A 14783-nucleotide genomic window follows, 5' to 3' on the forward strand; every position below is an offset into this window, starting at 1 on the left:
AAAAAAAACAGATCGTGGATGAAATTTATTGTTGTTTGTGGAGTATATCACGTGATACGACAAGTGTTCTGATCACCTGATCAAGACTTCTCCTTTTGCGTGTGACACACGCGCAGTAGTGTGGCAGTTTATTCAAACTGTATACTTCCACCATCACCTTCCCACCACCAAAGAACCCTGTACACAAAGGAAATAAAAGTAGTAGAGTAAGTAAAGGCTTCTGACTTATAAAATATCATAAAGTACATAAGTGTTTGCTTCCATATCAGCCTAGGTAGGCCTGCAGCTTCCCTCTCTATACATTTCTGGTTTATATTTCCGATAGGAGAAAGTGACTGAATGTGTGTGGTCGATTCCGATGCTTGCTACATGGATATGTATGACACGCAGAAAGAGTAATAATTTACTGAGTTTGGCATTAATACTTTTGCACCTACAGACCAGTTGAACCTCCTTGGAGGCTTTCAAAAGCTTGTTTATTCTTCGTATCTAATTAATTAGTGCATTTGATACCTCCTGTAATTAAGCGGCTAGGCCTATACCCCCCAGTAAGCAGCCACGGCGTCGGCCACTTTTTTTTTTTTTACTACAAATTAGATTTTTGTATGGTAAACTACCTCCCGTAAGTGGCCATCAGAAAAATTTGTATTAATTTTGATACATTTGTGCTTTATATATTAATTATTATATTACAGTAGCTTTATTTCGAAGCGGTTTTAAATATATTTCTGTGAAGAACATTCCTGTGTTTTTTAGATGCGATGAGAAAACTACACAGCTTTTGACTGACCAATTTGTCTGAAAATCATAAATAATAATAAACCACCTGATCATAAACAATAAAATACAATTAGCTGGAGAATATTGGGAAGAGGTCTGTTGCGTTAAGAATGGCGAAAAATATTGTGCATAGCCATAATACATGATTTTGGCCCAATATCGTCAGAACCTCCCATAAGCAGTCACCTCTCGTAACTTGAAATCGCTGCTGTAAGTATTAGACTTCACAGTCACTCAGCATTACCGCCGGTGAATGTTTTTAAATTGGATTCTGCAGCAGAAGCAAAAAAGAAAAATATATATCCCAAAATACAGTACCTGCAGTACTTCATGATTCACTTTTCATGACAAACATCATATAATATTAGATGACTTCCATTTGCGGTTTTGGTAGTTATCCTATGTTCTTCCATACCGCATTGTCAAAATGAGGAAAATAAATATTTCATCAGCGGCACACTAATGATGAATTGTGTATGGACTAAACGTCATCAATATGCACCATTATTTGGACAGGACTGCTAATATTAGTAAAAATGTTAATGTAAGTATTTCTCTATCGCCTCCTGATTTTTACCTATTTCTGGTTGGTTTAAAGCAGCTACTGTAGACCAGATTTTTATTAGTTTTCTTTTATAAAGATAAAAGATCCACCAAAATAAACCCATCATTCATCTAGTTATTAAATATTTTGCATTATTCTATAAAATCAGGAGTTTGTTAGTTAGCAGGTAAGCGAAATAAATATTGTTTCAGTTTATCTTCCTGTAAGAGCATAGAGCCATGCTGTACAGTATAAAGTAAGGTATTAAAGAGTTTATGGAAATAACAAATTGAAATTCAATGTCTAATGCTGTCATGCATTGTTAACTTTTACAAACATTCTGATATCCTATATAAACTAGTTTTCCAAGTTAAAAAAGAAGTAGTACAGTAGCAGGAAAATGGAAGATGGCAACTTCCGTATTCGAGATGCAAGACCGGAGGATTGCGCTGCCATAATGAAGATGATTGTGGAATTGGCAGTGTTTGAAAATTCAGAAGATCAAGTAGAAAACACTACTGAAGGTAAAAATAAAATTAAGGAGTAGTGTAGTGTATGTATAAAATAGGGTACACTACTGTAACATTACTAAATTTAAGCACAAATTACCCATACATGTCCAGTACGGATTAGTGAGGCTTTCAGTTTTACCCAACTGCAAGCTCTCATGCCACTGAACTAAAATCTTGCTCTTTTTCACCATAATCTCAAACGATTGAACAACCAATTTACACTATTTAAGCTGGAGAGTTTTTAAAAATGAAATACTTTGTGAGCAAAGTGAGCACCATTTGGCTGGGGACCGCCAAGGGCCCCCGGAAGCATGGCTCTTTGAATAATATATAGATCGTTTCAATCAATTTTTGAGCACATACAAATTCCGCCCGGAAGAATACCATTATTTTGGGAAAACACTTTTAAGGCACTGTTCCTGATGCGGCACTCGCAAAATCTAATCTTCTATACTGTCTTTTCTGAAATTACATATGGTATGATACTTCATGCATGTCATAGAAGTCTACTGTCTATTTCATTTCAACAATTTAATCTGTGCCAGTGTTTAATATTATAAAGGTTTCTGCAAAAAAGTGTACATAATTAAAACACGCACCCGTAAACTTGTCTTCTGAAATGTAGCTTTCCTGTGATATGTTTATTGAACTTGTTAAAACTCTTCAGGTCTACAGAAGGATATATTTGAGCCAGGAAGCATTGTGTCTTGCATAGTAGCGGAATATAAAAGACCAGAAGTAGAGACATTTAAAGTAATTGGTTACAGTGTTTTCTTCTATACATACAGTACTTGGAAGGGGAAGGTGGTTTATATGGAAGACCTGTATATCATGAAAGAGTTCAGAGGTAAATGACCTATTAACTGACCTATGACCTACTTCTAACTGACCTTTAATGTATGTGAATGCATCCAAAGATTTTGATTGGTTGCAATCAGTTAAAATTAAAGTGATGTGTATTTCTTACTATGTTATTATTATTTTTCTCTGCGGAAACTGAATATTCTTAGTTGAAATCCAACCAAAACCAAAAAAATGGTTTTACTATTTTAAAAAATGCTTTCAATAAAAAGTCAATTAGCATGTCACAAAAAAAGAAAATATCAATGTTATTATTTACTTAAATTTTATAGGAAGAGGTTACGGACGAATTATGATGAGAAGGGTTGCTGAGGTAATTATGTCAAAAAATAACTGAAAAACATGAATAATTAATGAATATATAAATAATATAAATAATTTTTAACCCATATAACAACATTATAATTTTTTCAGATTGGTTTAGAGAAAGGTTGCCAGAGAATGCAGTGGGCAGTGCTAGGTTGGAATAAACCAGCAATTAATATGTATAAAACAATCAACTCGATAGATTTAACAGTAACTGAGGACTGGCATATGTATACAATGTTTAAGCCTCAATTGTTAACATTTGTGACTAATTCTTAATTTTTCTATTTAAAGACAATTTTCAGTTTAGAAATGTTAGTATAATAATGTAATATTGTAATGGCTTTTCAACATCTGCTGGCTGCTTTCCATGCATGATTCGTTTACACGATAAATGATGCTACGCGTATATCGCATTTTCGTCATGAAATGTTTAATTTGCTGTACCAGACTGGAGCATGTGTGAAAGACCATTCATTAGTCCGGTCAAACTATGGTTTGACCTAGAGACAAAATTAGAACAGAATTTATTTTTGTTGTACTTCCTAAGACCCATCTGAACAAAAAACAAAAATAGAGAAAAGGAAGAAAAAAAACTAAAAATAAAAAATGGCCGTTTTCTCTCTCAATTTTACCCAAATATTAGTATTAAAGCATCCGATTTTGGCTAGAAAATCACTTTTAAAAATCTAAGATGGTTAAAATATACTTCAAAATGGCTGCCATTTTTCTTAGCCTGTATAAAACACCAAATCAAGTCTTTCAAAATTGTCTGTCATAGGTCGTAGTCACGTATACATTTTTCTTTTAGAAGCAGTCCTCATGAAACATTCATTTTCAGTATTAATATTGTAAAGTTTTGAAAGTAAAAGTTGGTCCTATTGTCACCAATGGGAGTTTACGAATTAGCTGTCACATTTATAAATTCCAAAACAAAAATGAAATACTTTGATTCAACAAATATTATTTAATTTTAAACTAAAACTTGACTAGATTGACTTATCATGTATTTAGAAGATACTGAAAGTTTTTCAGACAAAAAATATTTATAAAAACCAAATTACCATAGATGGTTTAGATAGAACTCGCGTTATTCACCAAACTAGTTACCAATTAACAATAATTTACAACTATTAATGAATAAAGTAGTTTGAATCTATGAAACATCCACATATCAATAATGAAATTACTAATTAGGAATAGATGAATTTCTTAAAATAAATTGAATAAATTATATATACTAAAATCTTGACAATTATAAAACAACATTACCAAAATACATTGATGAATAATTTAAATGGGCATATAAATATACTGAAATCTTGAAAATTAAAATTAGCAAACTACATTTATGAATTTATTAAATATTCTACAATCTTGACATAAACAAATTCTTAAATCATTTTAGTACAAACAAAAATATGAATTGTACAAGAAAATGCTTTTAAATGATATTAGTAAAAAGTTTACAGGTACAGTGATAAAAATGTGATTAAAACAAGATCAAAGCAGAGAGTTCTTAATTGCAACTCTCTGATCAAAGATTTAATGCAATAAATAGCCAAATTACAATGTATTAAGTGGAATCTGTACAGGTGCCGGTTGACGCACTTTGCACTTAAACATATAAGCAATTGTGTAAAGATACGGATTGACTGAGGAGTTGATGGGGATGATAAATGTCGCTGCCCAAACATATATGTCATCAGGAATTGTCATCCAACCCATCTCGGAACCAATTGCCATTACTATAATCGGGGCCCAGCAACAGAAATCTGTGAAAACTATTAAGCCTAGTTTTCTCGCCATTTTTAACTGCTCTTTCCTCCTCTGTCTTCTATTGACAGTGGCCCCCGATCTTTTCACTGACAAGAAAATTGTCAGATAACTAAGTACAATTACAAAAAAGCCGACGCCATTAAAGGCAACAAAAATAGCAACAGCATACTCCCAACCTGGCCACCGACTTCTGGTTAAAGGTAGTGCAAGGCACACACTTTCCTTTCCATAATAATTGTCACCAAAATACGATAAGTTTAATTCATTGGCTATTACTGGAAGAAAACTCAGCACAATCCAGAATAGCCATCCGAAGCTGATAATGATTCGACATTTTGTACGGTTGAGGCGTTTCGTGCTAAATGGATTAACAATGTTAATAGCTCGATCGACACTCAGCAGCATCAGTGTAAACACTGAGCATTGCCCAGAGAGTGTAGAAATAGCCCCTGCAAAACTGCAAAGGACACTATTTCTCCAAACTCTGGAAACCTTTCCGTATCTTCCTCTGTAATGTATATCCACACTGGCAATGATGATCAGGTAGACTGACATCAGCAGGTCAGACACGGCAAGGTTGGTAATTAGTGTGGTTTGGACTTTGTTAACATTGTTAATATCATTATCTTTTTTAAACTTTCGTGAAACGATAACAACAACATTCCCAATGACCGAAGATAACCCGATAATCATCATCAACACACGGAGAAGTTCATTTTTTAGCAAGTCTTCACACGATGCAAATGCATCTGAAGGCTCGCAGACATCGATGGCGCCAACAAGGCAACAGAGACTAGAGTATTCCGAGTACCTAAAAGAATCAAATATAGCAACATAATAAGTGCTAAGTTATTATTTGTTGTATCTTAAAGGAATTTCATTAAATTTTGGGATGTTTTAAATAGTTCAAAACCAACATTTCAAAATTTTGAACTGCATGTTATCTGCATATCTTTTGCAATATTTTTAAGTTTGCCCTAAGTCTGTATTTATTGTCTTGTTTACGTTAGCCCACCACTTGGTGTTTAAGCTCAAATAGTATACGTATGAAATGCCATATGTGGCAAAATATTTCTCTTTTTATGAATAATAAGTTGAAGTTGTGTATGTAAATCTATCAATACTTACAATTCTTTTAAGCTTGTAAATTGCTGAAAAGTTCTATCTCTGTAAACCTTTAACTTGTTGCCTCTTAACTTTCTAAAAATAGCAAATTTAAACACTAAATTAAACATTGTTAAGAATGTACAAGAAGAATTACCAGAGTTGCCAAAATTAATTATTTCTGAGGTGGTTTTCTGTGTATCAACTTTTTTTGTCTAGAGCTGTGTATGTTTCACACTTTCTCTTCTTTCATTCATTACTAACTTAATATATTTATGTTGTATACATAACATTTCTTATAATAATATAAATTGATAATAATATAATATAATAATGTACAGAACTAATAATATGTTTAGATTCGAGTGTTTAGTTATTGTAGCTTGGTATTTTTAAAGGTGGTTTTACTTGTTAGTAGATAGTATAAAGTAACTAACACTAAATTTCTTCAATTTTGAAAAAATAAATCAATTTCTGCAATATATAACCATGTAATAGAGTCGAGCAATTATCAAGTATTTGGATCTATGATTTCTGAAATTGAAGAGTAAGTTAATATATTTTAGTGGTAAATCACATGTGCATAAACATAATTACTGTTTATTAAAAATAGGCCAAAGTGATAAGGATGATTTAATTGAGGCAATCAAAGGTGGATGTTCTCTCTATTGATCCTGATATAAATCATACCAATTTAGGTTATGGACACGCGAGAAGTAAAAAAAATACAAATTGCACAGTGTTAACTTACAAAATCGAAAGTGATGAAACAACAAAAGAAAATGCCTCAGGATCTATGGTAGTTATAGCGTTGTTATCTAAGTTCCTGTTAAAAGATAAATCAACGGACCCTTAATTATATAATTAGCTTAACCAATTAATATACTATAATGAGTAAGATTTACAGTAGGACAGCTCTATTTAGGAGACACTTTTCCGCAAACGAGGGGCAATATATGTTATAACACTATGGCCAACCCCTAAGAGGACAATATTTTTTCCCATTACAAAAACAATAAAAACGTTGTTGGGTTTTGAAGGTGTCCCATTAATATGGTTTTTACTGTAATTTAAAATATAAAAGTATATGAACAACAGAAAACACTTGTGTTGTTAATGCTGTCAAACCATTAAATGCATTAGCTGGCAATGTACTGATTTTGTGACCATTCAAACGCCTTCAAAATAAAATATTTCACGGTAAAGTAAAACTATTATATCATAGTTGTTTGATACAGTATGTTAAAACAACTTAAAAGAAAATAATTTATAGTAAGAAAAATCATATACAGTATCCAAGTTGTTTGATACAGTATTATGGTAATTATTTTCATTAAAAAAAAAATTGTGACAAAAGAGATCTTTGAATCAAAATTTCAAAATATAAACAATAATATAATTCATATTGTTATTTGTAAATCTATTGTTGATTGGCACCTGTGTTACAGCAATGTTAGGGCAGTCCATGACATACAGTATCAACTGGAATAAATAGAATAGTTCTAAAACAACAATAAATAAAGTTTCTTTTAAAAATAAGGAAGTTTGTAAAAGTATTGAAAAAATACTCACAGTTCTGTTAATGATTCCAAACCGGCAAATGCATAGGCTTCCAATGTGTGAATTTGGTTACCATCCAACCGCCTTAAATGATAAAAAATACACAGTATATGATAAATAATGCACATTATGGTCTTGCTAGTTTGGGCTTGAGCAGTTAATTAAGTTAGTTGCAAATTATTTATTGATTTAATATAAACACTGCATTAACCCGTTTTATTTTTGTTTTCAGATTAAAGTTTTTATAAGTTATTCTTCCATTTACAGCTTTGTTGGCAACCAAAACCACTGCGCTAATTAGTCTTAAGCTTTACTTGCCCACCCTGTAAATGTTTTCCTTTATGCTAGAGAATAGTAACACTTTTATAGTACAAAAGTGTTATTTCAAGCAAGTTGACCAGTGGCTCCAGGTTCATCATCTTTCATTAAAATTCAATTACACATTATAAAATGTTAAACTACATGCATCTGTTTATTGTACAATGTAGTGATTTGGGATAAATGTGTTTAGATATTATACTCACAGGTCTGTCAATGCTATAAACCATTAAATACATTTTCTGGCAATTTCCTTATTTGGTTACCGTCCAACCTCCTACAAAGAATAAAGAATACACAGTAAAAGAAATTAAAATATCCATCCATCCATATTTGTGATTAAATTTACTTTTGACTTACTGTATATACCATAATTTAAACATGAACTCGTTTTTATGAAGTAATTCAATCATTATTATAAAGTATATAGCATGAAAAAATACTCACAGCAATGTCAATGATGTCAAACCCAAAAATGCATTTGCTGGCAATGTACTTATTTTGAAATCTCTCAACCACCTTCAAGGTAAAACAATGTAGTTAACCAAATAGCAGAACATGTATTAGGAAATACATCATGTTTTGCGATATGTATTACATAATTATTATTATATCATACCATGTTGTGCCATGTATTTCTGTTGGTTTTAATTTGGAACAAAAAGTTTCAAAAATTTAGTTTTATTTGAAAATTCTAGAAAGTTTGTAAAAATTCCTACCCAAAAATACTCACAGTTGTCGCAGTGATGTTAACCCATTAAATGCATTGGCTTCTAGTGTACGTATTTGATTAGATTCCAACCAGCCAGAACTAAAGAAACGGAAAGTAAGTAAGAAAAAATTGCAGTATTCAAAACGATATATACCGGTACTACTATGAACTATAATTTAAAACCATTAGTTACCATTTAAAGATTAGATCTAAGAATTCTAATTCTCCGACTGGGTAATTATCACAAAATTTAATTCAATATCATTGTGTTTTGTTCATTCCACCCCCCCCCCCCTTTTTTTTATCCTGATTCCACTGCTGCAGTGAAATGAAACAGGTACTGAAATGGTACTGAATGATGCTTCATTTTATGAAAACCACATAAAATAAAATAATCATAAAAAATTAATTAAAAAAGTAGAAATAAACGAAGCAATTTCAATAAATATGTAAATAATGTTTATGTAAGTTTTGATTTTTAAAGAATAGGTTTAAGCAGCAAGACAAGAAATTAGATATGTTTGTCAATTAACTTTAATTTGATAGCCTTGTTTTGTTCACATTCATTTACTCATTCATATTCAATATCAAGGTATAAAAATGGAAATTTTGTTCTCATAGCCCACCTTTTAAACTAAATTATGTTACAAAATAAAATATAACAGTTTATTATATCTCAACCGTATGTTGTGACAGTAAATAAAAATATAAATATATTTTATTTGTATTACCAACCGAATGGATCTTTTAAAGGGTAAATTATGTTTGTTGTAGCAATTTTTAGTCGCGTGGATGCGACTCTATAGTTCACTATGTCGGTCGGTCTGTCTGTCGGTCCGGTATCACTATGCATTTTATCGCTTTTCTGTACTTTTTGAACTGTTTTGATGTCAACATGTGGGCATTTACGTGAAATTGTGCACCTCCTATTGTGAATGACGTTAGAGTTGCGCAACGTGATTTACGCGCGATTTAACGATTTTCTCGTATTTAACATAGGTCAAAAACCAAATAACATTTTAAATTGAAACTTTGCAAAAGTTTAATTTATATCAGGCGCTAGCTTTCTGTTGAAAGTTACGCGCGCATGCGCATTTAAAATTTTAAAATGCGCAAAATTAATTTTTAATCAACTTTCTACGTGTTTCTTGTCATTTTGAGCATGTCAAAAATTCCCATACACGCGCACATTTTTACGCGCATGCGCACGTAGCGTTAAATACATACTTTTTTCACGTGATTTATGTTTTTGCAGTCTTTTGTAATAATTTTACCAACTTTTAAACAATTTCGACTTAAAATTACGTCATACGAGCACGTCGAATTGGATAATTTGCGCACGTTTTTGCTGAAAAAGTTCAAAAATTCGTCTAAATTATGCCTTTTTAGTCGCATGGTCTGTCTGTCGGTCTGTCTGTCGGTCCGGTATCACTATGCATTGTAGCACGCAACTTAATGGCTGTTGGCCTTGTTTTATAGGCATGTTGCAAGTCATGGCAAAATCTCTTCTATTTTTTAACAGCAACCTGTAGTGCACTGATAGTAGGCTAGTGTCACTTAACCCTGAACGGAATGATAATAATTAAATGGCAAAGATTAAAACTGTGTAGCATTTATGCATTCATTTTTGCAGTAAATATATTGAACTAATGAATTATTAATCAAAGGAAATTCATAAGAGTAACTATGAAAAAAATACCTGTAATCATAGACTTGCCCAATGTGCAATATCCTTAAAAGTAAAAAAAATACAGAGTAATTGTTAATATTAAAAAAAATTATTTATATTTTGATAACTCAAAACAAAATCACTACATAAACAAATACTAAATGTAGTAAATCTCACTTAAATTGTATGTTATTTTGATTTATTATATTATCATATGAAAAATGTAAAAAAATCATGGTGAATTCATTGAAAACCAGTTGTTGGTTTGTTTTTTTTGTGGCTGTTTAAACTTATAATCACATAATAATAATAATAAAATTACATATTAAATACTTTGTTATAGTTGTCCTACAATGTAAAATACAATTTATAAATATAAAACTATCTTTGAATCAATTAATCAATTATAATTAACAAAAAAAAGGTCCATTTCAAAATTGAGCATATCTCAAAAAGAAGCCCACCTAAGAATCCTAAAAAAAGAAACAGCAATTGCCTTCTTTTCAAGGTTTTATGGTAATACATAATAATCTGTAATTGTTAATTCTACATCTATGATTTAAATTAGTGAAATCTATATATAAATTTACGTAAGGGCAAAATTCGATAAATCGCGGTTTATTTCTAGAATTTTTACTCGATGGTATATAAAGTTGGTTCGTACTTTCGGTACTGATTTTAACCATCTGATGTAACCATGTTTACTAATTGAATTGAGTTAGATAATTAGCTATTGACAATTACGAATTTAGGTTCAACGATTTGCCCCAAATAGGGGTGTTTCGTGGTCGTGGTATACACTGTCTAATGGATGTCCAACTTGAAAAATACCCGCAGAAAATAATGCGAGGATGCTTCGCATTTTCCTATCTCCTCCTACGATAATTGTTTTTAATAGCTGAAAACCGGTTGAACAGCTCGAGTACAGCATCATAATGTTAAAAACAGGCCGATTTTCTTTAAAAAATACTATTTTGATTGATTTAATATACGTTTTAATATACATTACTTAAAATAAAGTATCACCAAAGCCTACAAAGAAAGCCGAACAAATTCCAGCTAAACAATTTCCAGCTAAACAATTTCCAGCTAAACAAATTCCAGCTAAACAGATTCCAGCTAAACAAATTCCAGCTAAACAAATTCCAGCTAAACAACAAAGAAATCTAATAATAGGTGACTCTATGCTGAAGCATATTAAGACAAATTGCCTATGTGAAACATCTGTGAGATCGATCTGACCAATGTAGAAAATGTTGTCATTCATGCTGGAACAAATGACTGTTGCGATATCAACTTTGACTTGGATAGGCTAAAGAACGACTACACTGATATGATATCAAGGCTTAAAACGAGGATAACAGGCGAGGTTTTCATCTCAGCGATTTGCCCGAGACTTGATGATCTTTCATTAAACAGACGCGTATTTGACATAAATGAAATGCTCAAGTATTCTTTCGGTAACATTGTTATTGATCACAGCCGAGCTTTCACTACGCGATATGGAGTGGATTCATCAAAGTTTACAAGTCATGGTTTACATCTTAACTTGAGGGGTACATCAGCCTTGGTTAAGAGTATTAATAATGTACTGTCAATAATATCACCAAAGAAAAATAGAAGAACTGGAAGCACGCACACTAGAGATCATCAAATCATGCCTGTAGCAAATTGTCATTTCTGTGGCGAGAGTGGACATGTACGACGAGTTTGCAGACATGGAAAAGCGGTTGTGTGTTGGGTTTGTAATCAAGTAGGACATAAAGCGAAATTTTGCCAAGTTGAACACTGAAAAAATGGCAAAGTAGATGAAGCCGTAATAAATGTAGCTAAGATGAAGAGTGCTGATGATAATGACATAACATTAAATGAAATTAATATAAACAATGATTCTAGTAATGATAGCAATAATATAGTAAATTCAGATAACACAAAATCAAGTAAAATGTTAAGTTTATTCTATTGTAATATAAGAAGTGTGAAAAACAAATTACAGTATTAGATTTCAATGCTAGATTTTCTTCTTCGTCTCATGACGTCATTGCTATATCAGAGACATGGCTCGATAGCACAGTATATGATAGTCAGCTTTTAAACAATGATTATACCATTTTTAGAAAGGATAGAAATTCTCATGGAGGGGGGGTTTTAATTGCTTGTAAAACATGTTTAAATCCATCTCAATGTTGATACACTTGAACTGATTTGGATAGAATGTCATAGTAATATAGGTAACATTTTATTAGGAGTGTTTTATAGGCCGCCTTCTTCAAATGTTCAATATTTAAATTCCTTTATTGATAATCTAGATAAAGTTCAAGCAAAAGTTGTTGATTACAAACAGGTATTACTCATAGGCGACTTTAATATTCATGTTGATTGGAATTGTTTAAATGTGAACAATGGTTTATCCGCCCAAGCAGGAAGCTTGGTAGAAGGAACAATGGCAACTGGACTAGTGCAAATAATAGATCAGCCTTCTTATGTAACACGAAATGGGGATGGGCACTTTTTGGACTTGGCTTTTGTTAGTAATCCACAAATAATAATCCATAAATGTCAAATTATTAACAATTTTGACTCATGTGATCATGATGCAATTGAGATATGTTTAAGGATATCAAAACAACGTGACAAAGTTATAACAAAAACTGTATATGCACTAAAAAATGCAGATTTTGAAAAGATGAAAAGCATATTAATTAATTTTAATTGGGAAAATTGTTTTATGTTTGAAAATATTAATAATATTTGGGATAGTATAATGAACAATATAAACAAGGCTATTTCTGAATCTGTGCCTATTAAGAAAAGAAATAAGACTAAATCATTTCCATTGATTACTACAGAAATTAAGAAACTTTGTACAAAGAAAAGAAAATTATATAGGAAGGCTAAGATTTTAAAAACAAATGAAGCTACAGATAGATTTAAGTGTTGTAGTAAGGAACTGAAAAAAGCCATATATTGTAGTCACAGAAATTATGTTCTAGACATCTCAAATAAGGCTACTTCAAATATAAAGCAATTTTGGGCATATATTAGGGCAATTAGACAAGATTCACAAGTTTTAAGATTAATGATGCTATAGTAACAGATGCTAGAGAGATAGCAAATTTGTTCAATGATCAATTTTCTAGTAATTTCAGTAGTAATAATGATGATGATGGTAATGATGACTTGCTCTGCAACTCTGATATTATCCCTCAGCATTATATGGAACTTGAGAAATTTAATGTGATGGAGGTTTATCAGGCATTAAACTATTTAATTGTTTCAAAATCTCCAGGACCTGATAATTTACTTCCCATATTTCTAAAGGTTTGTAGGGCAGAACTAGCACGATTGTTGTGCGACTTTTTTAATTTATCTTTAGAAAAAGGCATTTTACCAAAACAGTGGAAAACTGCTAATGTTGTACCTGTTTTCAAAAAGCATGGAAAACCTAAAGGTGATTTTAAGAGTTACAGACCTGTGTCTTTAACACCAATTGTTTGTAAAATTATGGAGAAACTTGTGTGTACCCGAATCAATAATTTCTTAGAGGCTAATAGTATATTATCAGATAATCAGTTTGGTTTTAGACATGCTTATAGTACTGAATTGTTACTCACTAAGGCGTTTCATTCATGGACTCAAAGTTTAGATGCAAAAAATTGTAAGCAAGTAGATGTAATTTTCTTAGATTTTTCATCTGCTTTTGATAAAGTACCCCATAAGCGTCTGATTAAGAAACTTAACAATATTGGCTTAAACAAAGGTTTAAATAAATGGATTCAGGATTTTCTTTTACATAGAAAACAAAGAGTTATCTATAGAGGTGAAATATCGCATTGGAAGAATGTAATATCAGGGGTACCCCAGGGGTCGGTTCTTGGCCCTCTTTTGTTTCTATTGTATGTGAGTGATCTTGAATATGGTATAGAATCTTCAATTTTTCAATTTGCAGATGACAATACCATTTCAAGACCTATTCATGAATTAGAAGACTGTATAAAGTTACAGAGTGATTTAAATAAGATTTATGAATGGTCAGTTTTAAATAAACTACCATTAAATGCATCAAAATGTGCAGCAATGAGTTTATCCAGGTGTAAAGATCCCATCATATTTGCTTACGATATCAATTACGATTCAACGGAAAGAGTCCATGAATTCAAACTACTTGGTGTATATATCAACAGTAAATTAACATGCCACTCTCATCTAGATTATGTTTGTAGTAAGGCAAGCAAACTTCTTGGTTTTGTTTCAAGATGTAGTAAAGCAATGTCTTGGATGGCAATGCTATAAATCTTTACAAAGCACTAATACTACCTGTTGTGACTTACTGTTGTTGTATGTGGGCACCTACTGAAATATCTCATATGTATAGACTTGAAAGGGTTCAGAGAAAGGCCACTAGAATAATTATGTACAGAAAAGAAGGAAATTGGGACACTTCATATTTATATAGGTTAAAGACCCTAAATATTTTAAGTATTGAAGATATATTTAAAGTGTATAGACTCACATTAGGTTTTAAAATAATGCATGGCCTCTGTCCCTCATCCTTTAATGAGTTTGTGAGATCAAGTGAGAGGTGTGAAGGGCGGTTAATACATTGGAAGGCAAAGACCAATACATTTTTAAATTCAT

At 31.6% G+C, this 14783-nt stretch overlaps 2 protein-coding genes and 1 long non-coding RNA gene across 3 annotated transcripts in view; 2 read left to right on the forward strand and 1 right to left on the reverse strand.

The window, feature by feature from the left end:
* The window catches only part of LOC144848831 (uncharacterized), a 183539-nt gene that overhangs the window by 140205 nt on the left and 28551 nt on the right, over nt 1-14783 (forward strand). The gene's annotated exons all lie outside the window — the stretch shown is intronic.
* On the forward strand, nt 87-4212 carry LOC144848815 (thialysine N-epsilon-acetyltransferase-like). Its single transcript, XM_078705752.1, has 5 exons — nt 87-206; nt 1686-1848; nt 2504-2683; nt 2970-3010; nt 3112-4212. The coding sequence occupies exons 2-5, from the start codon at nt 1725-1727 to the stop codon at nt 3280-3282; spliced, it is 516 nt and encodes a 171-aa protein (XP_078561878.1). The 5' UTR covers nt 87-206; nt 1686-1724; the 3' UTR covers nt 3283-4212.
* Nucleotides 4570-9055, reverse strand: LOC144848284 (G-protein coupled receptor GRL101-like). Its single transcript, XM_078704998.1, has 8 exons — nt 9048-9055; nt 8498-8575; nt 8212-8283; nt 8039-8041; nt 7459-7530; nt 6638-6712; nt 5911-5982; nt 4570-5593 (listed from the first exon to the last, which is right to left on the reverse strand). Exons 1-8 carry the CDS (start codon nt 9053-9055, stop codon nt 4570-4572), a joined length of 1404 nt encoding a protein of 467 aa, XP_078561124.1.

The sequence above is a fragment of the Antedon bifida genome, chromosome 7, assembly GCF_963402885.1.
Source record: "Antedon bifida chromosome 7, ecAntBifi1.1, whole genome shotgun sequence".
Lineage (NCBI taxonomy): Eukaryota > Metazoa > Echinodermata > Crinoidea > Comatulida > Antedonidae > Antedon > Antedon bifida.